The following is a 27606-nucleotide window of genomic DNA, read 5'->3' as shown; positions in this document are numbered from 1 at the left end:
AGGTCCCTGTTTCCTTAGCTTAGTGGTCTAGCATTTGAATTTTCTTGAGGGGTCAAGAGGGGCCAAGAGGGCCCGAGAGGGGCGGGGCCGAGCGGGGCCGAGCGGGGCCGAGCGGGGCCGAGCGGGGCCGAGCGGGGCCGAGCGGGGCGGGGCCTAGAGGGGCCGGGCGGGGCCGGGCCGGGCGGGGCCGAGAGGGGCGGGGCCGAGAGAGGCCGAGCCGGGCCGAGCGGGGCCGGGCCGAGAGAGGCCGAGAGAGGCGGGGCGGGGCCGAGCGGGGCCGAGGAGCGGGGCCTAGAGGGGCCGAGCGGGGCCGAGCGGGGCGAGGCCTAGAGGGGCCGGGCGGGGCCGGGCGGGGCTGGGCGGGGCCGGGCGGGGCCGGGCGGGGCCGGGCGGGGCGGGGCCGAGAGAGGCCGAGCGGGGCCGAGCGGGGCCGAGTGGGGCCGGGCCGAGAGGGGCCGGGCGGGGCCGAGAAGGGCCGGGCGGGGCCGAGCCGGGCCGAGACGAGCGGGGCGGGGCCGAGAGAGGCCGAACCGAGCGGGGCGGGGCCGAGCGGGGCGGGGCCGGGTGGGGCGGGGCCGAGAGAGGCCGAGCGGGGCCGAGAGGCGGGGCGGGGCCGAGAGAGGCCGAACCGAGCGGGGCGGGGCCGAGCGGGGCGGGGCGGGGCCGGGTGGGGCGGGGCCGAGAGAGGCCGAGCGGGGCCGAGAGGCGGGGCGGGGCCGAGAAAGGCCGAGCGAGGCCGAGAGAAACCGGGCCGGGCCGGGCAGGGCGGGGCAGGGCCGAGAGAGGCCGAGCGGGGCCGAGCGGGGCGGGGCCGAGCGGGGCCGAGCGGGGCGGGGCTGAGCCGACCGGGGTCCAGAGGGGCCGAGCGGGGCCGGGCGGGGCCGGGCGGGGCCGAGCGGGGCCGAGACGAGCGGGGCGGGGCCGAGAGAGGCCGAACCGAGCGGGGCCGAGAGAGGCCGAACCGAGCGGGGCCGGGCCGAGCGGGGCGGGGCCGGGTGGGGCGGGGCCGAGAGAGGCCGAGCGGGGCCGAGAGAGGCGGGGCGGGGCCGAGAGAGGCGGGGCGGGGCCGAGAAAGGCCGAGCGGGGCCGAGCGGGGCGGGGCCGAGAGAAGCCGAACCGGGCCGAGCCGGGCCGGGCCGAGAGAGGCCGAGCGGGGCCGAGCGGGGCGGGGCCGAGCGGGGCCGAGCCGACCGGGGCCGAGCCGACCGGGGTCCAGAGGGGCCGAGCGGGGCCGGGCCCGGCGGGGGCCGAGAGGGGTGGGGCCGGGCGGGGCCGAGCCGGGGCGAGCGGGGTGGGGCGGGGCGGGGCCGAGAGAGGCCGAACCGAGCGGGGCGGGGCGGGGCCGGGCGGAGAGGGGCGGGGCGGGGCCGGGCCGAGAGGGGCGGGGCGGGGCCGAGACGAGCGGGGCCGAGAGAGGCCGGGCCGAAGCGCGGCCGAGCGGGGCGGGGCCGAGTTGGGCCGCGGGGCGGGACCAAAGGGCGGGGCCGAGAGGGGCCGAGGGGCGGGGCCGAGCGGGGCCCAGAGGGGCCGAGCGGGGCCGAGGGGCTGGGCCCAGAGGGGCCTAGTGGGGCCGAGCGGGGCCGGGCGGGGCCGAGAGGGGCGGGGCGGGGCCGAGAGGGGCGGGGCGGGGCGGGGCGGGGCGGGGCCGAGCCGAGCCGAGCCGAGAAGGGAGAAGATTACTTTGCTAGTCTTCGCAAGAGTAAGGGATGTTATGAGGGATAAAGAGAGGCATTAGAGTCGGGTCTGAAAGATCCCCGGAGAAAGAATTGGCACCCCACTCCAGTATTCTTGCCTGGAGAATCCCGTGGACAGAGGAGCCTGGCAGGCTACAGTCCATGGGGTCACAAAGAGTCAGACACGACTGGGCAACTTCACTTTCACACATTGATAAAGGACTCAGTTCTACAAAAATATATAAATATCTGCCTAACAACAGAGCATCAAAACACATGAGGCAAAGAAAATGATAGAACTGCAAGGAGAAATACATGAATCCACAATTATAGTTGGAGACTTCAATACTACTCTATCAGAAATGGACAGGTCCACCAGGAAGACACACAATAATTAATGACGTGCACAACTTCATTAATACACTGGATCTGACTGACATTTATACAATACTTCATCCAGCAACAGCAAATCTCCGGCATACCTTGGAGATACCGTGGATTCAGAATCAAACCACCAAAATAAAATGAATATCTTAAGAAAATGAGTCACATTAATTTTTTGGTTTCCCAGTGCACATAAAAGTTATGTTTACAATATACTGTAATCTATTAATAAGTGTGCAATAGTATTATGTCAGAATAATGTACGTACCCTGATTTAAAAATGCTTTATTGATAAAAAATGCTAACCATTATCTTAGCCTTCAGTAAGTCAAAATCTTTTTGCAACAGTAATATCAAAGATCCCAGATTACCATAACATATAACAAAAACATAGGAAATCTTGTGAGAATACCAGTATGTGACACTGACATACAGTGAGCAAATGTTATTGGAAAAATGATAGACTTGCATAACACAGGGCTGGTACAAACCATCAGTTTGTAATACATGCAATATATAGGAAGTACAATAAAGCAAAGCACAATAAGATGAGGTATGCCTTTATATATTCCTCTCAATCACATAGAACACTCATCAAGATGCATTTGATTGCATAAACACCTGAACAAATTTAAAAGACTAAAAACTATACGAAGTATGCTATCAGATCATAATGGAATTAGGCTAGAAATCAATAACAGAAAGATAGCTGGAAACCCCCTATTACAGACTGAATGCTTATAATATCCCCATATTCATATGTTGAAATCCTGAGCCCTAAAGTGACAGTTATTAGCATGTAGGGCCTTCAACTCAATGGACATGAGTTTGACCAAACCCTGGGAGATAGTGAAGGACAGTAACCTGGAGGGCTACAGTCCATGAGGTCTCAGAGTGTCAAACATGACTTGACAAATGAACAACAAAGGGCCTTAGGGGTGATTAGATCACGAGGATGAATCTTTCATAAATGAGATCAGGGCCCTTATAAAATAGATCACAGAGATCTCCCTCAGACCTTCCACCATTGTGAGGACTCAGTGAGAAGATGACCATCTATTAATATTTGAAAAGATCACTAAGATTAATAACACTTTAGACCGATTGACTAAGAAAAAAGATAAGATACAAATTCCTATTATTAAAAAGTAAATAGATGACATCATTATTGATCTTATGAACATTAAAAGGATAGTTAAGAATATTATGAACAATTTTATACCCACAAATTTGATAGCCTAGGTGATATGCACAAATTTCTTGGAAGACACAATCCACCAAAATTCACACAAAGAGAAACATATAATCTGAATAGTTATATGTGTGTGTGTGTGTGTTTGTATAAGAAAAGGAATCAATAATAATCAATCAATAACCTTCCCAAACAGAAAGCACTAGAGCCAGATGGTTTCATTGATGAATCGTAACAAACATTTAAGGAAGAAATTATTCCAAGTCTCTAAAAGTCCTTTTCAGAAGATAGAAACAGAGGAAATGCTTTGTAACTCATTCTGATGCCAGAATTATCCTAAAAGATAAAAAGATAAAAGCAAAGATATTACAAGAAAGGAATAACTATAATCTAATCTCTCTCATGAATGTACATTCAAAGTTCCTCTACAAAACACTAGCAAATCAAATCCAACAATGAATAAAAAGTGTTATACACCATGACTAAGTAGAACTTACTCCTGGTATACAAGGCTGGTTCAATATTTGATAATCTGTAACACATTGTTGACTGTGGGATTTTTGTAGAAACTAATGCCTGTGGCCAGTGATTTCCTACATAAGTTAATACTGAAAAGTCTCTGGTCAATAATGTTCAGGTAACAAAAGACATGTTGATACATCTCTGCTCAATAAGTAGTTAACATAATTCACTAAATCAAGAGGCTCAAGAAGAAAAATTATATGATTGTATCAATAAATGCAGAAAAAGCATCTGACAAAACCTCAACACCCTCTTGATGAAAAAAAAAAAAACCTCTGAAAACTAATATTGTCTAGCTTTAAAGATATCATCTATTAAAAACTACAACTAACAGGACACTGAGTGGTGAGAAACTAGTTGCTTCCCAACTAAGATCAAGCATCAAGGCAAGAAGGTCTACTTTTATTACTCCTATTGATCATTGTACTAGAAGTCATAGATCACGCTAGAATAAAACATGAAAAGGCACTCTTAACGTTGGAATGTTGTTTTTCAGTCCCTAAGTCGTATCCAACTCTTTGTGACCCCATGCATGGACTGTAGCCCGCCAGGCTCCTCTGTCCATGGGATTTCCCAGGCAAGAATACTGGAGTGGGTTGCCATTTCCTCCTCCAGGGAATCTTCCCCACCCAGGGATTGAACCCCCTGCATCTCCTGAACTGCAGGCAGGTTCTTTACCACTGAGCCACCAGGGAAGCCAACACAATAAAATTGTATAGATTTGGGAAGAGATAACTTGACTATTTGTAGATGACATGCTTTTCTATGTAAAAAATTCCAAAGAATCAAAAACAACAAAAACTCCTGGAAGTATTAAGTGATTAGAATAAGGTTTCAGGATGCAAGATTTTTATTTTAGCATGAAATAAAAATAAATGCTTAAGTATAAATTTAACAAAATGTGTACAAGATCTATGTGAGGAAAACTACAAATCCGTGATAAAGAAGATCTAAGCAAATGGAAAAACGTAGGTATATGAGAAGGAACACTTGATACTGTCAAGATATTAGGTCTTTCCAATTTGATTTACAGATTCAATGCAATTCTGGCAAGTTTACTTTTATTGTGGTAAAATATATCATGAAGTTAACCATCTTAACCTGTTTTAAGTGTACAATTCAGTAGTGTTAAATCTATACTGTTGTGGAACAGACATCCGGAAATTTTTTATCTTAAAAAAGTGAAACGCTATACTCATTGAGCAACTCCCTTTTGCGTCCTCCTCTAGCTCCTGATAAGTACCACCCTAGAGTTTGAGCACCCTGCAAAAGACATTGCTAAGATGTACAATAGATCTCTAGAACTTATTCATCGAGTCTATTTATCACATAGTGCCTACAAATAATACGGTACTGCACACTTCAAAGTAATCAAGATTTCCTTTAATAAATGAAATGTATGAATAAACTGTGGTGTGTCCACAGTTTGGATGGAGTATTATTCAGCAAAAAAGGAAATGAGTGATCAAGCCACGAAAAGACATGGAGGAAGCTTAAACATATATTATTGTATATAGTGAAAAAATAATCTGAAAAGGCTATGTACTGAATTATTCCAACTAAATGACACTGTAGAAAACACAAAACTATGGAGATAGCCAAAAAAAAAAAAAAAGTTCATCCAGGGGTGGGATAAAAAGGCAGAGCGCCAAGGATTTTTAAGGCAATGAAACTATTCTGTAAGATAATATAATGGTAGACACATGTCATTATACATCTGTCAAAATGCAGAGAATTTTGCACATAAAGACAACCCTAGTGTAAACTATGGATTTAGCTAATAATGCATCAATATTGGCTTATCAATTTTAACAAATGTACCGCATCAATGCACACCGTTTAAGGAAACTGAGGATTGTGTTAGGAGGGTATATGGGACTCTACTTTCTGCTCAATTTATCTGTAAATCTCAATCTGTTCAAAAGAATAAAGTCTATTAGTTTAAAAACAAAAAGTAGGCTGAAAGAACTTGGATGAGGCGGGTGTACTGCTGCTATGTCCCTGCAGTGACCAGATGGCCCCTAAGTTATCATGTCACCACCAGGCCCGAGCACCTGTAACAAGCTGGCACCTGATGAGAACTGCCCCACTCCTGTGCTTGCAAGAGCACCTCCATGTAAACCTGACACCTGGTCGCTACAGGACTCACACAGTTCATGACCACGAGGTCACAATTCAAAAAGGCCCTCTTTCAAGTGCTGCCTTCGAGAACCACAGCTCATCTGTCAGGCAGGGTCAAGGTCGTGGACTACAGGGTAGCAAGTTCTCATGGAAGAGGATTTGGAACCACAGGAACTTGAGAATGAGAACTCAGGTTTACAGAGCAGATCCATGTGTATGAAGCCTCTGGGTTCATACAGAGTCCAGACATGACAACTAACCTCCCCGGGGCCACACAGTCAGAAAGTGACTTAGAGGGGACAACACTCAGGCGGTTTGGCCCTCACCCTGCAGGCCCAAGCCATGACATGAATGAAGCGTTCTCTGGTTTTCCATGCTTCACAGTCATCAAGTGCTTCCCACAAAGTCTACCCATTGTGACAGGATGGAGAATCTGCCTTCTGAGAACGCAGAGTGCTCATCAGGCATCAGGCTTTGTCCCAAGTATTTTACTTTCAGTAACTTATTCACTTTCCACAGCAGCTTTATGCTCAGCCATCTCCATCGGAAGCAACTTAGTTTCACATCAAAGGAAATTTGGTTGGCACTGCCATAGTTGTACAAAATAAGAGAACTAGGAAACATTGTCTCTTTTTCTGAGGTGCCCAAATTTTTCTGGGATTGCACATGAGGAAGGAGGGAAAGATGGCTGCTCATCACATTAACTGCTTTGGATACTCCTGCTTTTACCAGGGCACTCACTGTACTTCAAAGAGTCATTCTTGTGAGCCATTTATCAACTGAAGAAATCTTGAACAAAGGCAAGAAATTTCACTGAGCAGTGATGCACCATGGCTATCTTCATAGCATACACGTAACTATTCAAAGTATAAACACACACGTTTATCCTATAAGCTATGCAGTAGCAGAAAACAAAAACCAGATAGTAAAAGCAGAGAATTAAAGCTATTACATACAAGCCGCACGGCTACCTCAGTCAGTAGAGCATGAGAGTCTTAAAGACATTAAATACAGATAATGGAGATCTAATATATGGATTATTGGCATGCTTGAAAGAAAATTCCTGAACAAATGTAACAGCAATATTTAGAGAAGACAATAGAGTTTTCAGAAGCTGAAGAAAAATGTTAATCTTCAGATGAAAAGGTCTTGTCAGGATCAAAACAAAATTAACAAAACTTGTTCAATATCTGAATATGAATGGTTGGCATTTTGAATTTCAAACATTAAGAATGCCATGGACTTTCAGGGAAGAAAAGAGAGTATTTGCCTTAAAGGCACAAAATCAGGCTTCTCCTGAAAGTCAGAGTAACAGGAAATAAAAGAACAGAACGTAATACCGGTAAAGGGAAAAAGTTGTGTTTGACTCAGTAACTCCATATCAAGTCTTATGTGAAAGCCACAGAAATCAATTTAATTATATATACACTCTGAAGATTCCACCCTCTCTGAAAGGACTCATCAACATTCAAAAATTTAATCAAAATAAAACCTTTGAAATAGAAGTACATAGTAGAATTCCTGAAGGTGAATGTGGAAATCAACTAAATATAAGTAAATCTGAATAATTACTGTAGATATGGTTTAAAAATACTGCAAACGTTAGCAATTCAAATTTCAACGTATTTCAGTTTTGAAAAATAATTTAAAAAAATACTTTGGTTCAACAGTCCCTCCTTTCCAAATATATGCTGAAAACAAACATTTGAAAAGGTTGACTGTGGTTTGCAGTAAAACATCAAGGATCTTTCATCAAGTTGAGATTTTAACTTTATTTCTCTAATTTATGATGTGCACTGTGACGCAAGTAGAGTTATTTATTAAGGTCTAACTCTTACCTGAGTATAAACTTCATAAAGGGATTGTGTCTGTGAATCATGCATGATACCTTGAACAGTGCCTGGTACATATTAAATACTTCACACATGTTTGTACTATCAATTTATAAATGAATAGAACTTACCTGGGAAATTACAAGTTTCCCAAAGGTCCCCACTGGTGGTACCTCTTACGAAATCCAAAGTCTTCTGGAAGCGGTTCTGTAGTGTGAACTGACTGTACCTGTAATTAGACAGACAATAAGATGAGTTGGGGGGAAAAGTAACTCAACTTACTTAAAGGATGAAAGGGAAGTCATGAGGCAAAGTATACACAGGTGAAGGTCAACTTCTCTCTAAGTAGTGTTTCCTGGTCTGGCTTTTATTTAAGTTCCTCAAGTCTGTCAGGCCTGAAGAGTGGGACTGAAAAGCACTGATGAGAGAGAAGTCTCTGTCTGATCATGATGGGTTTGTACACAGACGTCAGTGGGCTGCAGAGAGCAGTTGTTCGAAGAGAGTTGTTCCCTGAGAGTGTGACCAGCCTTCTGCCCTGGGAAGACCTCTGAAGCCAGCGCTCCTAGTTTTGTGGGGTTGTTGAGTGTGGCCCTTCAGGGTGCCAGGACCACCAGGATGGCTATGCACCAGAAGGAGGAGTGTACCTCCTGCAGTTTTTGACTGAACGTGACCAGCCACATGAGGATGGACCACGAAGCTACAGAGCTCCGTCCCGCTGGGACCCCAGGGAGCCAGTGTGGCGTGGGCACCTTGGAGGTCTCTCTGCCCGGGGACGGCTGAGGGCAGCTGCCCAGGACCAACCCCTCCAGCTCTCCAGATGCCTGACCGCATGGAGTGGGCTCTGCTACTACAGAACGTCCTCAAGGGCCGGTGATGTCACAGAGCCCACAGGGGTAGGCATGGGCAGAAGCCCAGAGGTGAGAGGCTGCTGTTTTGCAGGGTTGGGGTGCACGTGGCTCCCTGTGGCCTCAGTGAGAGGTGGTCATGGTGGGAGGACCCAGGGAGGGCAGCTGGAGCAGACAGCTGAAGGGCCAGCCCAGCCTCTGTTTCGGTGCCTAAGCATCTTGTCTGTAGAAGAATTAACAGGAAAAGCTCCCACCTCACTCAACAGCATTTCCCCTCATGAGAAGAGGACTCAGAAAGCAGTGTCCACTCAGGCACATGCAGGGGGGCTGGGGGGGTTTGCACGAGGAGAGGAGCATCAAGGGTAGATGTCAGTGTCCCCACCTCACCCCCATGACCGACCACTCTGTGAAGCCCACAAACTGCACAACTGTTCCAGGGGGCCCTGCCCACACTCCTTAGAGTTAACCCACTCCATCCCCCAAACTAATTCTCCTTTCCTCACTGAACTTCCCCCACCCTGGAAATATGTTTAAAAGATTAGCGTTTCCAGGCACTGCAATTGATTTGGCTTATTCTTTCCAATTTAACTTTGGCACATTTAATGTAGCACAGCCATGTACTCTCAGTACAGCTGGCCAGACAGCTGGCCAAAGAGCGGGCTCCATGGAGAATGCGGTGCTTCTCCCCAGTGTCAGGTCCACAACCTTGACCTCAAGGCAGCCACTCCAGCCCCACAGCACATGGAGCAGCAGCCAGGAATGGGGTACTTTCCACGTATCATTCCGCTAACCTCCTGCAGCTCGGCCCACAGGGATCGCTTCTGGGGTGAGGGGATAATCCGTGTTCACAGCCCATTGAGTTCCTGGCCACAGCTGCAGAAATGTCAGTAAGGTGCCAGCTGTGGGCAGAGTTGCCTGGTGATCCAGTCTCTTTTCTGCTGAAGCAGTTTGTCAAGGCTGCCAGAAAGTCCAGGATGGAGCTTTATCACTTGGCTGGATTAGCTGTGGGTCACTGACTTGGTTCCCACGTTAGTTACCTAGTATTCCAGAGTGTAACCATGGTGCTTGTTTGTATCAGGGTATGTATCTTGGACAGTTCCCAGGTTTGAAGATTTAAGAGCTCAGCTTTCAGAGTGTTCAGTGCTATACGTTAGGAGATTCATGACAGGCTCTGAGCAGGGCGGCAGGAGAATGGTTTTCATGAACTATCTCAGTGGTGTAGGTCAGATCACCTGCAGATGAAACGCTTTCTGACAGTGTGACTGTAAATCTCACCGTCTGGAAGGCGAACTTGTAATTCCTGGGGGGAACCACAGAGCAGCACTGCAGCCCTTACTGAATCAGGAGGGGATTGCCCTGCCTGCATCAGCCTCATATCCCGGCTTCCTCCCAGGAGTCTGGGGGTCCAAGAGCAGGATCCGGCAGGTCAGAGCGGGTGGGTAGGTGCCTCCCAGTGACTCCTCCGCATGCGCAGACAGGTGGGGCTCCTCCTGGCTGCTTGCTTCCATACCCAGCCCTGTCTCCCCATGGTACTGACATTAAGGGGCTCCTATTGCCCCGTAAGTGTTCCCTGTCAAGACCCCGGCATTGATGCCTCCAGGTCCTCCTCTTTGCACTGTCACCTCCCCTCCGAAGTTACACACAGCCCTGGTGGTCCACCTCCTCACGTGCACCTCACTCACGCCCCAGGGTGGTACTTAAGGGCAGCGGTTGTGCGGGTTTTACCCAGGATTGGTCCCCCGTGCACTGAGGGCACCCCATCCTCTGTGCCCTGATCACACCAGGTCTGGACCCACCATCGCAATCAGGGCTGGTCATGCCCTGGTCTCCCTTCTGACTAAGCCCAGTGCCTGAGTTGGTGGGGGGCGGGCTCTCGCCCTTTGCTCTCTTCACACTCCTTGCTCATTCATTCACACAGTTGCTCAGAGGACATGGGGATGCTTATCCTAGCCTCCCTTCCCTGTGTGCCAGGGTCTCCTCTTACCTGTTCACACCCCGGCCAGTTACACTGAAGTGTGGAGCACCTCCTTCGTTCCTACACCCCGTCTGAGCACTCCAAGGTGATGATGCTGGGAGGATTGCTCTTTGCTTAATGGGACCAACTGGGCACTCACCCCGTGGCACTGGCCATGCTTTCCTCCACCCTGTTCACATCACCAGCCCAGGAAACACTACACACTGGTTTTCTCCTGCTTACAGCCCGTGTAGTGAAACCAGTGTGCTAGGTTTGCAGGGCTCCTCCTCCTGACCTCGTTCACACAGCCCTGCCCCATTTCATCAGTGAACTCGTGGTTTGCTCTGTTCAGAGCCTGTCAACTTCCACCTTGGTACTAAGGGTGTGAAGATTCTCCTGTGTGGTCTGTTCACATCCTCACAGAGGAAGCGAGGACCTCCTCTTCTCCTCTCTGCCCTTCTCACTTCCCTCGTGTGTCCCATCTCTGCACTGACAGACCAGAGATCATTTGCCGGGGACCAGCCCCGGCTGATCCAGGGTACTCGAAGGAGAGACGGCGTCGGCGAGGGTCAGGATACGATAGTTTCAATTAGATATTAATTAGAGATATAAAGAGTAATAGAATAAGGATAGCTCAGTAGGAAAATTCAGTGGAGAAAAGAGGCTGAGTAGCTTGGTTTATGCGGGGGACCAATAAAACTTCAAGACAAGAAGCTTGCACCACTTACGTAGGCCGCAGGCGTCCTTCCGTTCTCCCGAGGGAGAGGAGACACTGAGGCCTCCCTGGTCGGATCTTAGAAGCCCAGGCAAAATTAGTAAGCTTGGTGGGTTCCGCGCTCCAGATGGAGACTCAGCCAGAAGGAGAGAGAGACATGGGGAGACCAGTATTTTGAGAAACTGATCCCAATTCTTTATTTTCCAGAGTCTGTTTTTATACACTGAGATGTTATACAAAAGTCACGTGGGGACAGCAGTCCTGACTTTTATTAAAGTCAGGTGCTTCACACAAATGTATACAGAGGTCTTAGGGGTGTTACATCATCTTCTGGCCAGGGGGGCCTGCTGACAATTTACGACCCTCTCCTTGTGACAGCGGTCAGTCCATCAGGACACTTATTTCTCCAGGGCTGATTATTCTCAAAACAGACGCCACCCAAGTAAAGTTACACTCCTACAGGGTGAGGGTGTAGTGCGTTTTAGTTAAGGAAAGAATTTACTTAGCCTAAGGTCTAACGTGATTAATATCAAAGGTCAATTCTATATATTCATTAATGTGTGTAAGGGCAGGGGATATGGAGACTTAGCAACAAACATTGGCTCAACAAATGAAAAACCCTTCACCAACACAATTTCTAATTAGCCCATTATACTTATACTAATAGTTTTCTAACTTTTCTAAGGAACCTGTTTTTAGAAGGTTTAAAGCATCTCGTGCCTCTCACGGTTGGGAGGCTGTGACCAATCACATGTGGCCGGACGAGCCTGTCAGGCAGGCCAGAGAACCTTCAGAGGAGTTTGTAGGTTAAAACACTCTTGTCACACCCAAGAGTTTTTATTGACTGGAGCTCTAGGTTAACTCCTTCTCCGAAAGAGGTGGTGGGGGACAGCCCCCCGTAAAGTCAGAGGTGTAGGTAAGAGCACAAAGTAGTAAAGTAGGCAGGCTCTGGTTATGGGGGTAGACGCTCGAGGATTTCCAGGGGGACTCCTGAGGCTCGATCCCGCCTTTGCGTATGTCGAGCCTCCTTCCTCATGACCTTTGCCATGGGCGGAGTACCTCACTCTGGCCCCCAACAATCATTCTCTTTCCCTGTTCACTTTTGTAGTTCAGTCATCCCACTGCACCAAGTGTGTGGGGCTCTTTCTATTTGCCATGTTCACATTCCTGCCCAGGTACTTCATGGTACTCGTGGGTGGTTCCTGATCGTCTTTGTCCTGTTCACTTCCTCTGTCCACTGATGCTATTACAGTTATAGTATACAGGGCTACTGTTCTTTACACAGAAAACTCTGGTGAGTTACAGCAGCACAGGGATGGGGCAGGGCTCCTTCTTTGCTCCATGAGAATACTCTGCTCAATGACATCACTGTACTGATGAAGCCAGAATGCATCACATCCCCAGGTCACATCCCCGGTCCAGCTAACCCTCTACAGTGGGTAGGGGTTCCTCTATTGCCTCATTAATATTCTTGGCCAAGTCACACCACTGGTTATGGGTCGGGGCTCATCCTCTATGCCCAGCTCACACTGCTGTGCCCTGGGCCCTGTTCCCACTCCCCTCTTGTGAGAGATGCTGGGTCTTTCTCACATCGCCTATAAACTTGCATCATCGTCTGTAGCTGCAGGCCCTATTCGCTTTGCCCCAATCCCATATCCTGTGCATTTACACCATCGCACTGATGCAGTGATCCAGAGTTCTTCTCCATGACCCCGTTAGCACACTCTGCACAGTATTCAGTACTGATGGGAGAGGGAGCTTCATTCTCCTTGTGCCCATCACATGCTTCATCACTTACACCACCACACGGATGATGCTGGGCCTGTTTTCTTTGCCATGGTCACATTCCCTGTTCAGAGTCACCCCCATACTGCTGGTATGAGCATGTGTCTCACTTCCTGTACACCTCTTCCATCCAGGAACTGATATGGTGCAGGTGTCCCTGATGCCACGCCCATATTTGGGGCTTCTCATCTCTGCCCCTTTCAGAAAGTTTCTCAAGTGACATCGCATCACTGATTAATTGCAGACCCTCCTCCATTCCCCATCACCTCACTGCTCTGACAGAGCAGGGTTCTTCCTCCTTGCCTGTCCACATCCTCTGCAGTTACTCCATTGCATTGACAGTACAGGCATCTTACTGACTGGCCCGATCATCTCTCCTCCTGCCCAGGTGCAGTTCTCCAAACAATCAGGGAAGCACCTCTCCGTGGATTCACTTCACCAATGCATCTGGGGTGGGGCTTCTCCTCTCTATCCTACTCACACACACGCCCAGGCTGGAGACCCATTGTATTTACGAAACAGTACTACTCCTACTGACTGCATGCATAGCCTCTGTCCAGTTGCTCCAATGAACTGACGATGGGAGCCCCTTTTCCTTGGCCCTTTTTATATCCCCAGCCAAGTGCATCACTGCAGGGATATGAGAGACCCATCTTCACTGCCTTGCTCATATACCCTGTTCAATTTCTTTTCGCCTCATTCACAATCTGCCCCATTAATGCTCTGACAGTGCAGGGAGTCCTCCTCATTGGCCTGGTCACGTGCTCCTACCTAGTTCCTCCTCTGGGACTGAAAGCACGGGCCTGCTCTCTCCCCATGGGGCACCTCCTCTTGGCCTTGTTCACATTCCGTCTCCCTTGCAACACACAGCTCCTTTCTTTGCTCTGTTCGCATCCTTTAACTACAAAACCAGTACACTGATTGTGCAAGCTCCATTTCTCCCAGTCACATCTACCAACGAGCCCCAGGGCACTAATTGCAACGACTCCTCTTTGTCCTGTTCATACATATTGCTTTCTTTCTTACCCCACTGCACTCATGGGGCACGAGCCCCAGGGCACTAATTGCCACGACTCCTCTTTGTCCTGTTCATACATATTGCTTTCTTTCTTACCCCACTGCACTCATGGGGCATGTCCCCTATTCATATTCACTGCCAGGATAAACCAGTGCACTGATGGATGGCCAGTCATCCTCCTTGCCCTGTTCACATCATGTCGTTGCTCCACTACACTGAGGGCGAAAGGTTCTTCTTTGCCCCCTTCACAATGCCCACTCCAACTAGTCTTCCTGTCTGCCCTGTGGAGGGATCACTATGTGTAGTCTTCATGTCATTCATAATTGCAACAATGATTAAAAAAAAAAAGGTGCCTTGATGAACAGAACAACTGCATTGAGATGTAGGTCATCTAGAATGAGTAGTCATACATCTTAATTTGTCTGCCATTAACTCTGGCCAGACAGGGCTATTAACAGGGCAGATGATAGGAACCACAGTGTCAGCCTTAAAAAGACCTGAAGTAATGGCGGCCTATCTCCAGCCAGACCTAGTTGTAGCTTGTCCTGAGACATACTGATAATCTTAATGAGGTGGAAAGTCCACAGGCTCCCAGCAAGCAAGTCCCAATGGAAGTACTGCCGATTTTCCCTTGTTCCACTTTAAGAAACTTCCCATAATGGTGTCCATACCTATGACTAGACGTACCAGAGACAGAGGTGGTGACTAGCATTGGAAATGTAGTTAATATGATAGACCTGATCATAACATCAAGTGGGACCTATGTACCCCACATTTGATATGCCCTTGATTTAACTGAGTCACATTAGTTTTTGAAATGGGAGGAATAACTATGATCCCAGTATCAAAAAGGGCCAGGAAAGTTGGTTATTTTACAGGATCCAGTGGTCCCTCAGAGCAGTTTATGTGTGACAAGCCCTAGGCAGTGGGACAAGCTCCAGAGAGTTGCCATCATTCTAGGGGAGGTACTTAGGTGACTGCTACTGCAGAAGGTCAGGTGAGAGCAGGGCGTGGGACATAAGGGGCCCTAGAACTAGGAAATGATGGTGTCTCCCTCTGGTTGAGTGTGGCCTCCTCTATCCATCCAACAAAGGGAACTCATTCCTATGTGAGTGCCTAAGACATCTAGCAGGTTTTTTTAATTGTTGAATTTTATAGATGGAACAAGTTGCCAATAGATAGGATTGTCTGGGGACGATACTTGAGAGGCTCAAGGTTTCTCTGCAGAAGCTGACTGTGAATTAGGAAAAGGTCCTAAATTAAGAAATGCCTCCTTGAGAATTCCCTGGTGGTCCAGTGGTTAAGACTCAGTGCTTTCACTGCCGTGGGCCTGGGTTCAATCTCTGGTTGTGGAACTAAGATCCCATAAGCTGTGCAGCACAGCCCAAAAAGGAAAAAAAAAAAGAAAAGAAAATGCCTCCTTTCCTAGGAAAAGAAACCCTTCTACACTGTTGATGGGCATGTAAATTGGTGCAGCCACTATAGAAAACAGAATGGAGGTTCCCCAAGAAACTAAAAATAGAGTTAGCATATGATCCAGTGATCCCACTCCTGGGCATATATAACAGAACAAAATTACAATTCAAAAAGATACATTCACCCCAAGGTTCATATCAGCACTATTCACAATAGCCAAGACATGGAGACAATCTAAATGTCCCTCAACAGATGAATGGATAAGGAAGATGTGATACACATATACGATGGAATATTACTCAGCCATAAAAAGAATGAAATAATACCAATGGGAATAACATGGATGGACTTTGAGATGATCAGACTAAGTGAAATAATTCAGAAAGAGAAAGACAAATACTGCATGATACCACTTATATGTGGAATCTGAAATATAACACAAGTGAACCTATCTGAAAAACAGACTCACAAACAGAAAACAGACTTGTGGTTGCCAAGGTGGGAAGAGGTGTGGGAGAAGGATGGAGTGGGACTTTGGGATTAGCATATGTGAACTATTATATATAGGATGGATAAACAATAATATCCTACTGTATAGCACAGGGAACTATATTCAATATCCTGTGATAAACCATAGTGGAGAGAATATGAGAATGAATGTATGTATGTGTATAACTGAATCACTCTGCTGTACAGCAGAAATTAACACAACAGTGGAAATCAACTGTACTTCAATAAAGTAATTTTTCTTAAAAAAGAAAAGAAATGCTTCCTTTCTGGAGTTTCGGTTTTTGAACTGGCCATCCAGCTATGAGATCTTGGTGAACTACCATTACTCACTGATACCCAAAGAGAGATGCAGATGGGGGTCCCTGAGGGAGACGCTCAGGAAGCAGAGGAGGTTGCCCAGAGGAAAAACTGGCATAGCGGGTCAAGCCAGTCCAGGCTCTGATCAACTAAAACTTGCTTGTTGGTGGGTTAGCTGCTCTCAAGTCAACTGGGACAGCTATTCCCTCCCAGGCTTCCTGAACTGTGTGGGCTTAGCCATGAGAGAAAGAAAGGCAGCTTTCCAAGAGGGGATAAGTTCCTTGGATTGTGGGTCAAGGAGGGCAGACTCTGGATTTGAAATGGCTTTATGATCTGCAGGGTCAGAGTTTTCGACAAAGTAATAAAGCCACCCAACCATGCCAATTTTGTGTAATAATGCTTTGCCTTCTTCTGCTGTTTGCCATTTATCATTGGTCATCAGGGATTGTGGCTATGCTAGAGTGAGCCCATTCCCAGGCTATAAAAGTCCACTGTAGTAATAGCAGAGGTTCATTTCACACAGTCATTTTCTAGGAGCTCTTCTGATCTGGCTGACCAGTGGCACTTTTATCTATTTGACAGGTGTGCTGAGTACAGGGGCGAATCTATCTAGAGAGGGGAGGAGTCCAACTTGAAGTCAAAACTTATCTCAGAGAACCTGAGGACCTCTAGTTATTCCCACTGACTGCCTCATTTCTTAGACTATGAGCCAGAGTGTGGGGCCTGTAGTAAAGACTCTTACTAAGCCAGTATGTGCCCTTTTCCTGAAGGCTCTGTACAAAGTCCTTTAAGATGGTTTGTATTTCTAGCTCCTCTGTTCATGAAATTCTCCAGGAAAGAATACTGGAGTGGGTTGCCATTTTCTTCTCCAGGGGATCTTCCTGAGCCAGGGATCGAACCCAGGTCTCCTGCATTGCAGGCAGAATCTTTACCATCTGAGCCACCAGAGAAGCCCATTTCTACCCTTATGAAACTTCAACTCTCTATCTCAATTTCTTGTTCACTCCTGACAGTTTGGAGCCCCCCAAAAATTAAAGCCTGTCACTGTTTCCACTGTTTCCCCATCTATTTGCCATGAAGTGATGGGACCGGATGCCATGATCTTAGTTTTCTGAATGTTGAGCTTTAAGCCAACTTGTTCCCTCTCTTCTTTCACTTTCATCAGGAGGCTCTTTAGTTCTTCTTTGCCTTCTACTTCGATAAAAAATAAACTAAGAAAAGAGAGTTGAGGAGCCAACTGAAGACCACTCTGCCCAGACCACAGCATCCTGAGCTAGGGAGCTGCTCAGGGACGACTCAGCTTTCTGACCTCTGCTACAACACAAACTGAAGAACCAGAGAGATACCAGACCAACACAACGCAACACAAAGCCACTGAAGCACAAGCTGGCCAACAGCCAGCAGTGCCTTTCCACACAGTATCTGCCATCTGATGAATTCAGTTAGTAAACCCAAACACCACGTTACCCCTGTCACCATATCAACCTGCTCACTGTACCATCTGTTTTAAAATACACTCAAGGTTTGTTTTGATCACATTTTGGTAAGGGAACAGACATGGAGACAACTCCCTTTTGAAAAAGACATGTACTCAGAGTTCCCCAGTGAACAGGAGGCCCGATGGCACACAATGTCATGTTCAGGGAGAAGTTGAGAGAGAGTAAGAGAGGACCTGGGACTGTTATCACTTCATAAGTGAGAAGTAACTAGAGGGGGACACTCCTACTGGGCAGGAAGTGAAACAGGCTGCAGCTTGTGGTTGAAGACTTGTAATAAGATTCCTTCACGCTCACAAAAGCCCTGGGGAGGTGAGATGTCAACTACCTGGGGCCACTGGCACAGCCTAAGGATTCCAAGATGTCGATCAGCAATTGGAAAAATATTAAAAAAATAGTTTTTAAATTATTACAGCCTGCTACTCAGGAACCTCCTTCTGAGAACACCCCTGAGCTGCATGGCCCTACAGACCACACATTCCCTATCAGAGCCCCCAGCTTCTCTGTACACTCCCCTCTAACACCTCTCTTGCTGACTGTTCCCTCAGGCTGTCTGAATCCTTGACTTACACAATCTTACAGGATCCTTGCCTAGGAGGGCTATTTCACCCATGCACCCTCCTGTCCACTCCTCCCATTGACTAAGTGCTATGCCTTTCCACACACTTCCTTCTGCATCTTCCCCTTGGGTTGATGTTCCAGCCACTGTTTATGTCCTACTGAGTCTTACTCCTCTGAATAGTCCTTCCTCCCTGGCATTTCCTGGAGGACCTTACTGAAGGGTATCTACACCCTCCACTCAAGAACCTTGTGCAAAGGCTTCCCTGGTGGTCCAGTGGTTAAGAATCCACCTGCCAATGCAGAAGACACAGGTTCAATCCCTGGTCCAGGAAGATTCCACATGCCACAGGGCAACTAAGCCCATGTACCACAACTACTGAAGCCCAAGGTTAACTACATCCACCACTACTACACTTTGTGTTGACTACATCATCATGCTGCTTTGCCCTGATGCCTGCACAGTTTAGAAGTCTTCTGTAGGTTAGATGCTCCCTACACTCATGCATAGCCTTCCAGGTCTTACCACAGAATGGATATTCTTTCACTCGTGCAACTCCTGCCAAATGTTCCTCTTGGCAGGTGTCTTTGTCTTTCCATTCACTTTCTAATCCATCAGCCTCCAGAATGGCTGTACCTTCTATGCATGTGCCATCCTCAGACGGCTCTCCCCTAGACAGTTTCCATCCTCCACTCAGGAACTTCCTGGTGAGGCCTTACCTAGGCTGCCTGCTTCAAGCACCTGTGCAGCTCCTGCTAGATTCTCAACTAGCTTATAGCATTCCCACCAATGCTCCCTCTGCCAAGACCTTTATTCACATAAAAAGTCATTAGGTTTCAAATGCTAGCAGATAATTTTCTTTAAAAAAAAAAACACCTGTGTAGGACTAGCAAACGCATCTGTTCTCCAGATTAGAACTGTGAGCTTTCACTCTGCAATTAATGCTCTAGGAAAGAATGTATTAGAGGTTACTACATGGTCCCCCATTTTAAAATTCTAATTTGGCACCACAAAGGCCCATTCTAAAGAGTCATAGCCACATGACTGCGGGGCCTGTCTAACTCAAGAACCAGGGAAGCCTGTGGATACTGGAAGATTAAAACATGAAGATTTGCACCTATAGTCAATTAATCTATGACAAAGGAGGCAAGAATACACAATGGAGAAAAGACAGTCTCTTTATTAAGTGGTGCTGGGAAAGTAGATATCTACATGTAAGAGAATAAAATCAGAATACTCTCTAATACACAAAATTAAACTCAAAATGGATTATAAACATAAATTTAAGGCTGGATACTATAAAACTCTTAGAGGAAAATAGGCAGGACACTCTGACATAAGTTGAACCAATCTTTTTCAATTCACCTCCTAGAACAATGAAAATAAAAACAAAAATTAACAAATGAGATCTAATTTAACTTCACAGCTCTGCACAGCAAAGGAAACCATAAACCAAACAAAAACACAACATAAAGAATGAGGGGAAATATTTGCAAATGAAGCAACCAACAGGAGATTAATTTCTAAACTATACGAACAGTTCATGTAGCTCATTGTCAAAACAAACAAACAAACAAAAAACAATCAAAGTGGGCAGAAGATCTAAATAGACCTTTGTTCAAAGAAGACATATAGGTGGCCAAAAAGCACATGAAAACACACTCAAGACCACTAATTATTAGAGAAATGCAAATCAAAACTACAATGAGGTATCACCTCATGCCAGTCAGAAGGTCAAAATGGACATTATCAAAGAATTTACAAGAAATAAATGCTAGGGAAGGTGTAAAGAAAAGGGAACTCCCCCACATTGTTGATAAGAATGTAAATTGGTATAATCATTATGGAGAACAGCATAGAGGTTTTTTAAAACTAAAAACAGAACTGTCATATGATCCAACAATCCTGCTACTGCTGCTACTGCTAAGTCACCTCAGTCGTGTCTGACTCTGTGAGACCCCATAGACGGCAGCCCACCAGGCTTCCCCGTCCCTGGGATTCTCCAGGCAAGAACACTGGAGTGGGTTGCCATTTCCTTCTCCAATGCATGAAAGTGAAAAGTGAAAGTGAAGTCGCTCAGTCGTGTCCGACTCTAGCGACCCCATGGACTGCAGCCTACCAGGCTCCTCCATCCACGGGATTTTCTAGGCAAAAGTACTGGAGTGGGGTGCCATTGCCTTCTCCGAATTCAATTGTAATTAGCCTCCAATTAAAATAAAAAATAAAAATAAATAATTTTTTAAAAAGAAGCAAACATAAATAAATAAAAATAACCTAGGGCTACAAAAAAAAAAAAAAAACAAAAAACGATACCTGCACCTCAATGTTCATCGCTGCATTATTTACAACAGCCAGGTCATGGAAGCAACCTGAATGTCCACTGAGAGTAATAGATAAAGACATGGTGCATATATACAGTGGAATATTACTCAGCTATTAAAAATAAGAGAGTGAGAGGGGCTTGGTTAAGGCCAGGAGGGTTTCATGGCTCTTGTAATGACCCACAAATCTGTGCAGTGAACATCTTGACAATGAAGCATCTGTTAATATTTGGCTGAATGAGCACCAGTTGTCAAGAAATGTTTCTTGGATTAAACAGGCACCTACTTCACCAAGCTCTGTGCACACCAGACACAGTTACTGTCAGACACTCCGGCAGAGGCTAAGCCAGTGCCAAGCTTCCATCAGTGGAGGAAGGAGGGAGATAGAGGGTGTCACTAGACAGAGGGGAGCAGAGAGGGAACCAAGGTGAGGACTGTGTGGTTCCTGGATGTAGCCCTGGTTTCCTCCTCTGCACAGCACTCTACCCCCACAGGGTGCAGCAGGCCAGGCCAGGGCTCTCACAGCCAGAGGCCCAAGCATCCAGCAATCACATGAGAACCGGGCCTGGCCGCCCCTTGGGGGACCTGTCCAAGCAGCTGGGGAGGGAGACACAGGCAGCCATCTGTTAAGGGTGTGGCCTGTGCCAGGCTCTGTGTTAAGTCAGTTTATAGGCACATGGTAACTTCATCTCTGGGAAAACCCCAAGATGGAGGAACTCTGATTATCCCTGTTTTACAGATGAGGAAGCTGTCGCTCACAGGAAACAGACGGATGTCCAAGATAACACAGCCAAAGTGGTGAACTGGGATGGTGAACCCAGGTCCACTGACCCCACTGTTGAAGCCAGCTGGGCAGCCTCTGACCAGCCCTGTATGACAGGCCAGGAGCAGCAGAGGGGGGCCCTTTGCCATCTGGTGAACGTCCACAGAGAGTGTCACAGCACTGGCTAATAAGCCCTGTCTCAAGTCTCTTTTTTGGAATGAGATGGTAAAATAATACATGAACTCAACATGGCCATAATTTCTCTTATGTGTATTTCTTTATGGTTTCCCCATCACTCTTCACTCTTCATGTAAAAGTCCTGCCCCATTAAGTTCACACTGACTGCTCTGCCATCCTCTTCAATCACTCCTCTTGGCTTCACCTCCCACTTTTAGATGTTCCCCATCAGGAATAAAGCCTTAGGCTCCTCCCTCACGGTTTTCAGCCCCTCCCCCATTACCACCATCCTTCTGGGAATTCAAGAGGCCCTCTCCGCGCCAACCTCCCAACCTCCCTGGTCTGGACTTCTTCAGAGCCAGTGAGGAAGTCCTGCCCCGCAACCTCAGCCAGTGACTCCCCCCAGGACCACACATAATACTGTCACCATCGGAAACCGCTCCCAGATTTCAGGATTCCAGCATCCCTCCCTAACCACCCACTCCACCCCTCCATCCCTCATGAGAGGAACCCCCTGCCACCCCATGTCACCCAGACACCTCAAGGACAAATGACAGAAAGCAAGCAGTTACAAGCACAGCCATGAACGCTTTAATAGCAGTGCTAAGGGCAGAAGACCAGGCCTCCCTCATCTATGGGCACTTTGGGGCGAGATGAAGCTACTGATGAGGTGTGGCTGGACTCAGGTGCCTGGGCATCCCTAATTCTCAGGAGCGGGTGGTGAAGCTGCGGGCTGAGAGAAGGCACCAGGCTGGAAAAGGCAGCGGAGATTCTCATTGTTGACCAGCGCCGTCTGCACGTGCTCCGGGCTGATGCGCACCCTGTGGTTGGTGCAGGCCTCCTTCCCCGCCAGGTCCAAGATGTTGGCTATCAGGTACTCAAGGATGCCAGTCAGGAACACGGGCGTCGCTGAGCTCAGGCGGTTGGCGAACTGACCTTCTCGCAGGAGGCGGTCCACGCGGCTCACAGGGAACTGCAGCTCGGCCCTGGTGGAACGGGAGAGGGAGCGTCTCCTACTGCGACGGCAGTTCCAGAGGTGTCTTCCCGGAGACATGGTGTCGGCTGGATGCTGCTTCTATCAGCTCAGACTGATGATACCGCTGGCTGGGGCCTCCTGAGATGCCAGTGTCTCTCTGCTGGCTGTGTCCCCCTGCTCAGGTCTCTTATTGCTCAGGGAGCTGCCTTTGTGACAGCTCAGGCTTTGTGATGTCATCAGTAGCCAATTGGCCCTGACCAGGGCTGGCCTAGAAATGGCTGATAGGAAATCTGGTCTCTCTGTTGAAAAGACCATCTCTTGAAGGGAAGTTTTAACTTTCTGTCAGACTACAACATTCTAGCTAAAAATGTGTTTCAATGGAAAACTAATCTATGTCTGTAAAACACAACTCTGGGTTATTTCATTCCAGTCTTACATCATCTTTGAGCCCTTTTACATCCTTTTGGAAGCCTGTAGGTCACTGATACAACCTTTGCTAAAGGCTCAATTTCCTTTTCATACAGCAATCAAACAATCTGGCCTCTATTAATGTATTTATCCTACTATTTCTGATCAATATTACTTTTCCATTCTTTGGTTTCTCTTGTCAACTAGTTATAACATCTGCCCATTTCCTTATGTGATAAATGCTTTAATACATGTTCCTATCTAGGTAAGTGTCAGGATTTTATACTTATTTGATAATTATCTTTGTTTTGGAAGACACACCCATATGTCCAATTGTTCCACCTATCATGGCCATGTGACTTCAATGACAGAGACGTAAACTACATGAAAATTTAAAGCCCAGACATGTCTTTTTCCTGGCTCTCCAATGTGAATTCAATATATCAGTAACACATCATTGACTCTTTTTGTAATTTTTGTTTTCCTCTCTACTGATTTAATGTATCTATTGTGTTTTTGGCTCCTTTACAGCTAATAAGCTATTTCCTGCTATTGATAGTCATGGTTGGTAATCTGGTTTTTAGTTTTCCTTGTATTTTTTTGTTAAGGTGAAGTCCATGTAACATAAAATTCACCATTTCAGCAATTTTAAGAGTAGTAATTCAGTGTTTTTGTTACAAATACATTCATGATGTTGTGAAAATATCTTCAAATTCCAGGATAGTTTCTTTAACCCCCAAAGAAATTCCAAACCCATTAAGCAGTAAGGCCTTATTCCTCAATCCCCACAAGCCCTGGCAAACACTCTACTTCCTGCCTCTATGGGTTGACCTATACTAGACATTTTATATAAATGGACTCATATAATATGGGGCAGTGTGTATTTTATTTCTTTCACGTAGCACATTTTCAAGGTTCATCCACGTTATAGCAGGTATCAGTACTTCATAAATTGTTATAGCTGAAAAACAGTCCATTTTATTTATTTATTTATTTATTTATATATATATTTATATATATATATATATATATATATATATATATATATATATCTCGGAGAAGGCAATGGCACCCCACTCCAGTACTCTCACCTGGAAAATCCCACGGATGGAGGAGTCTGGTAGGCTGCAGTCCATGGAGTCACTAAGAGTCATACACGACTGAGTGACTTCACTTTCAATTTTCACTTTCATGCATTGGAGAAGGAAATGGCAACCCACTCCAGTGTTCTTGCCTGGAGAATCCCAGGGACAGCAGGGCCTGGTGGGCTGCCATCTATGGGGTCGCACAGAGTCGGACACGACTAAGACGCAACTTAGCAGCAGTAGCAGCAGCAGCATAGCATATATATATATGTGTGTGTCTGTGTGTACATGTGTGTGTATATGTACGAGTGTGTGTGTGTGTGTGTGTGTGTGTGTATTTATATATACATGGACTTCCCTGATAGCTCAGCTGGTAAAGAATCTACAGTGGGGGAGACCTGGGTTTGATCCCTGGGTTGGGAAGATCCCCGGAGGAGGACATGGCAACCCACTTCAGTATTCTTGCCTAGAGAATCCCCATGGTCAGAGGAGCCTGGCGGGCTGCAGTCCATGGGATTGCAAAGAGTTAGACATGATTGAGTCACTCATGATTGAGTGACTAGGCACAGCATATATATATATATATATATATATATATATATATATATCATATTTTTTGTTTTTCCATTCACCAACTGATAGACATGTGAATTACTTTTGGCTATTAAAAATAATGCCACTATAAACATTTATGTAAAAGCTTTTCTGTTAACACATGGCTTCAATTTTTTTTTTAAATGCAGATTTTTAAGGTTTTCTTTTTTTAGTATTTTAAAATATTGAATTTGTTATAATACTCCTTCTGTTTTTTATTTGTTTTGGTTTTTTTTTGGCCACAAGGCATGTGGGATCTTAGCTTCCTGACCAGGGATCAAACCCATACCCCCTGTATTGGAAGGAGACGTCTTAACCACTGGACTGCCAGAGAAGTCCCTGGCTTCAATCTTCTTATGTATATACCTAAAAGTACAACTGTTTGGTCATGTGGTGAGACTTTTTACTTATGATCTGACCATTTGAAGCTCTCTCTAGATTGATGGTTTGTAGAGATCTAGTTCTCACTAGGTGAGAAACAACATAGAATCTGGTTCATCCATCTTTTTTGTCTATTTTTGAGCTCAAATTAATGAACAAGTTCATGTCCTCTGGGAGGCTGACTGTTTCTATGTTTATACTTGACCTATGGCTGAAATTGTAGAATTGAAGCTATAAGCTCTATTTCTCTCTGCCTGTATATCTGTGCCTATAATTCAGAAATGCTTTCACAAACTCTGTGTACATAAAGCTTTCCTACCTCTACATAGTATTAACATAGATTATAAATTATCTGAAATTAATGGGGCTCAGTTCTGATTGGCATATTTAAACACTTGCTTACATATATTGACTATTCCTAAAATTTCCTAAAATAAGGAAACTGAATTTCTGACCTTTTAAATACACTATTAAAAATATACAAAATAATATACATGTGAAAATAAAAATATATTGGAGAAGGAAATGGCAACCCACTCCAGTATTCTTGCCTGGAAAATCCCATGGACAGAGGAGCCTGGCGGGCTACCATCCAGGGGATTGCAAAGAGTCAGATACACTTCTGTAAGTCCTAAGGATTTGTGTTTATTTAAAATTGAGTTTATGAAATACTGTATTGTCCCTTTGCTTAACAGATAGCCTTGCTACTACCATTCACGTTTACATGGGTGCCTACTGGTGAATCCTTGAGGCTGGCTTCCCCTCTATCCATGTTCAACTCTGCCTTAGGTGGGACACTCTCTCCACTCCTGGCCCTCCTGGCAGATTCCTCCCTAGGCTGATGGACTGCACCTCCTGCCATGCCCTCCCTGAGGCCAGCTGCACCTTTCACACCTGCACTTCTCACCATATTTTCCTCTAGGACAGATGCAGACTCCACTGTCCACTTTCTTCCATGTCCTCCTTTAGGCAGAAGTATCCCCATCCTCTGCACTTACCTTCTTCAGGTTCACTTGCTCTCTGAATTCATGGAGTACCTGCTGGATCCTGCCCTACCATGATGCACTTAGAACCGAGCCCTCCCTTAGCTGCACCTTCCAGCCACGCACCTCCAGGTGCCCTGTCCCCTAAGTGGATGCCCACCCTCCCATGCTCCTCCTGCTGAGCCCTACCCTGGGCTGGCTGTAACCTCCACCCATGCCTCACCTAACAAGTATGACCAACAGTTGGCTGCAGCCTCCATCTGGGCACCTTCTGTCAGTCTGCCCCTCAACAGAATGCTGCCTCCATTCATGCACTTCCAGCCTATTCCTCCTCTAGACTGGCTGAAACCTCCATCTTTGCATCTCCTTCTGAATCTTCCTCTAGACTAGTTGAAATCAACTCTCCTGCTCTTCCGGCCACATCCTTCCTTACAATGGCTGCTTTCTGCACTGATGATGCTCCTCCTCCTTACTTCTCCTGCAGGCTGGACACAACCTCTCTGGCTGCATGTATTGTCAGTTTATCCTGTAGGAGGCGGCTCCACTGCTCACCCAGCTTCTGCTTCTCTTGGGATGGATGCTCCCTCTACCCCTGCACCTCCCGCCATTTCCTCATCTAGGCTGACTGTGCTCTTCAACTCGGAAGCACTCGCCATGGCCCCCTTGGGCTAGCGTAACCATCCACTGATGCACTTTCTGTCGAGTCTTCCTTTAACCTCCCTGCTCCCTCTTTTCATGCACCACCTGCTAAATCCTTGTCTAGGCTTGATTTTTCTCTCCGACCATGTACTTCCTGATGGCTTGAGCCTACATCGGCTCCACCCTGTACCACATAACACATGCTACACATCCTCAGCCACACACACACTGTCATATCCTCCTCTCAGCTAGATGGTCACTCCAGCCACACACCTCCTGCCGGATTCTACCTTAGAATGGCTTCACCTCTGTCCAATTGTGTATGTTTTCCTATCCCTCCCCTAGGTGAGAAAGTCACTAAAACTCCATACCTTCTCTGTCCTCTATGAGTCTGGTGACACCCCTCACCCATGAGCCTCCTGCTCAGTCCTCACCAGGGTAAGTGAGTCTCATCCTAGACTGGATATTTTCTTTTTTTATTTTCAAGCAGAGGATAACTGCTTTTCAATGTTGTAACAGTTTCTGCAGTACAACAGCTGTTAATCAGCCATAAGTATACAAACATCCCTTCCTGAGCCTCCCCAGACTGGATGCCTTCTTCATTTATGCATTTCTTAAAACGTCCTCCTGTCTGCTGTCCACTCCTCCTGCCCAAGCTCTTTCTGCCTAGTCCTTCCCCAGGCTGATTGAGTCCTCTAGACACGTAGGTCCTCTTTACATGGCTGTCTTCGATCCATATACTTTCTGCTGGGTCCTTCCTAGACTGGCTGCACCCAACTAATGTTGACTGTGTCCAACCCTAGGATGGATGCTCCCTGGACCCACGCACGTCTTGCTGACTCTTCCTAGAGGCTGTCTGCACCCTCCTCTCATTCGCTTTTTTAATGTCACCCCTTAGGCCAGCTGCTCCCTTCACCTATTTCCATGCTGTGTCACCTTCGCCAAACCTGGGTGACACTC

At 46.9% G+C, this 27606-nt stretch overlaps 1 protein-coding gene and 1 long non-coding RNA gene across 14 annotated transcripts in view; both read right to left on the bottom strand.

Moving 5' to 3' along the window:
* The window catches only part of LOC147340119 (uncharacterized), a 571221-nt gene that overhangs the window by 216827 nt on the left and 326788 nt on the right, over positions 1 to 27606 (bottom strand). For 9 of the 13 annotated variants that reach the window (XR_015158927.1, XR_015158929.1, XR_015158928.1 and 6 more), the window contains one exon: positions 7856 to 7953. This is a non-coding gene — a long non-coding RNA (uncharacterized LOC147340119). Of the gene's footprint in view, positions 1 to 2327; positions 3586 to 7855; positions 7954 to 19487; positions 19688 to 27606 lie in introns of those variants that run through there. The other 4 variants (XR_015158933.1, XR_015158951.1, XR_015158938.1 and 1 more) reach the window with 2 other exon arrangements.
* On the bottom strand, positions 22149 to 22741 carry LOC147340124 (histone H2A-Bbd type 1-like). The gene has a single exon (XM_086387636.1). The coding sequence runs from the start codon at positions 22632 to 22634 to the stop codon at positions 22281 to 22283; it is 354 nt and encodes a 117-aa protein (XP_086243762.1). The 5' UTR covers positions 22635 to 22741; the 3' UTR covers positions 22149 to 22280.

Source organism: Bos grunniens, chromosome X (genome assembly GCF_055505025.1).
Source record: "Bos grunniens cultivar Pamir isolate PY7600 chromosome X, Bosgru_T2T1.0, whole genome shotgun sequence".
NCBI classification, from domain to species: domain Eukaryota; kingdom Metazoa; phylum Chordata; class Mammalia; order Artiodactyla; family Bovidae; genus Bos; species Bos grunniens.
Note: the sequence above shows the minus strand (reverse complement) of the source record. Positions and strands in the feature narration are given on the sequence as shown.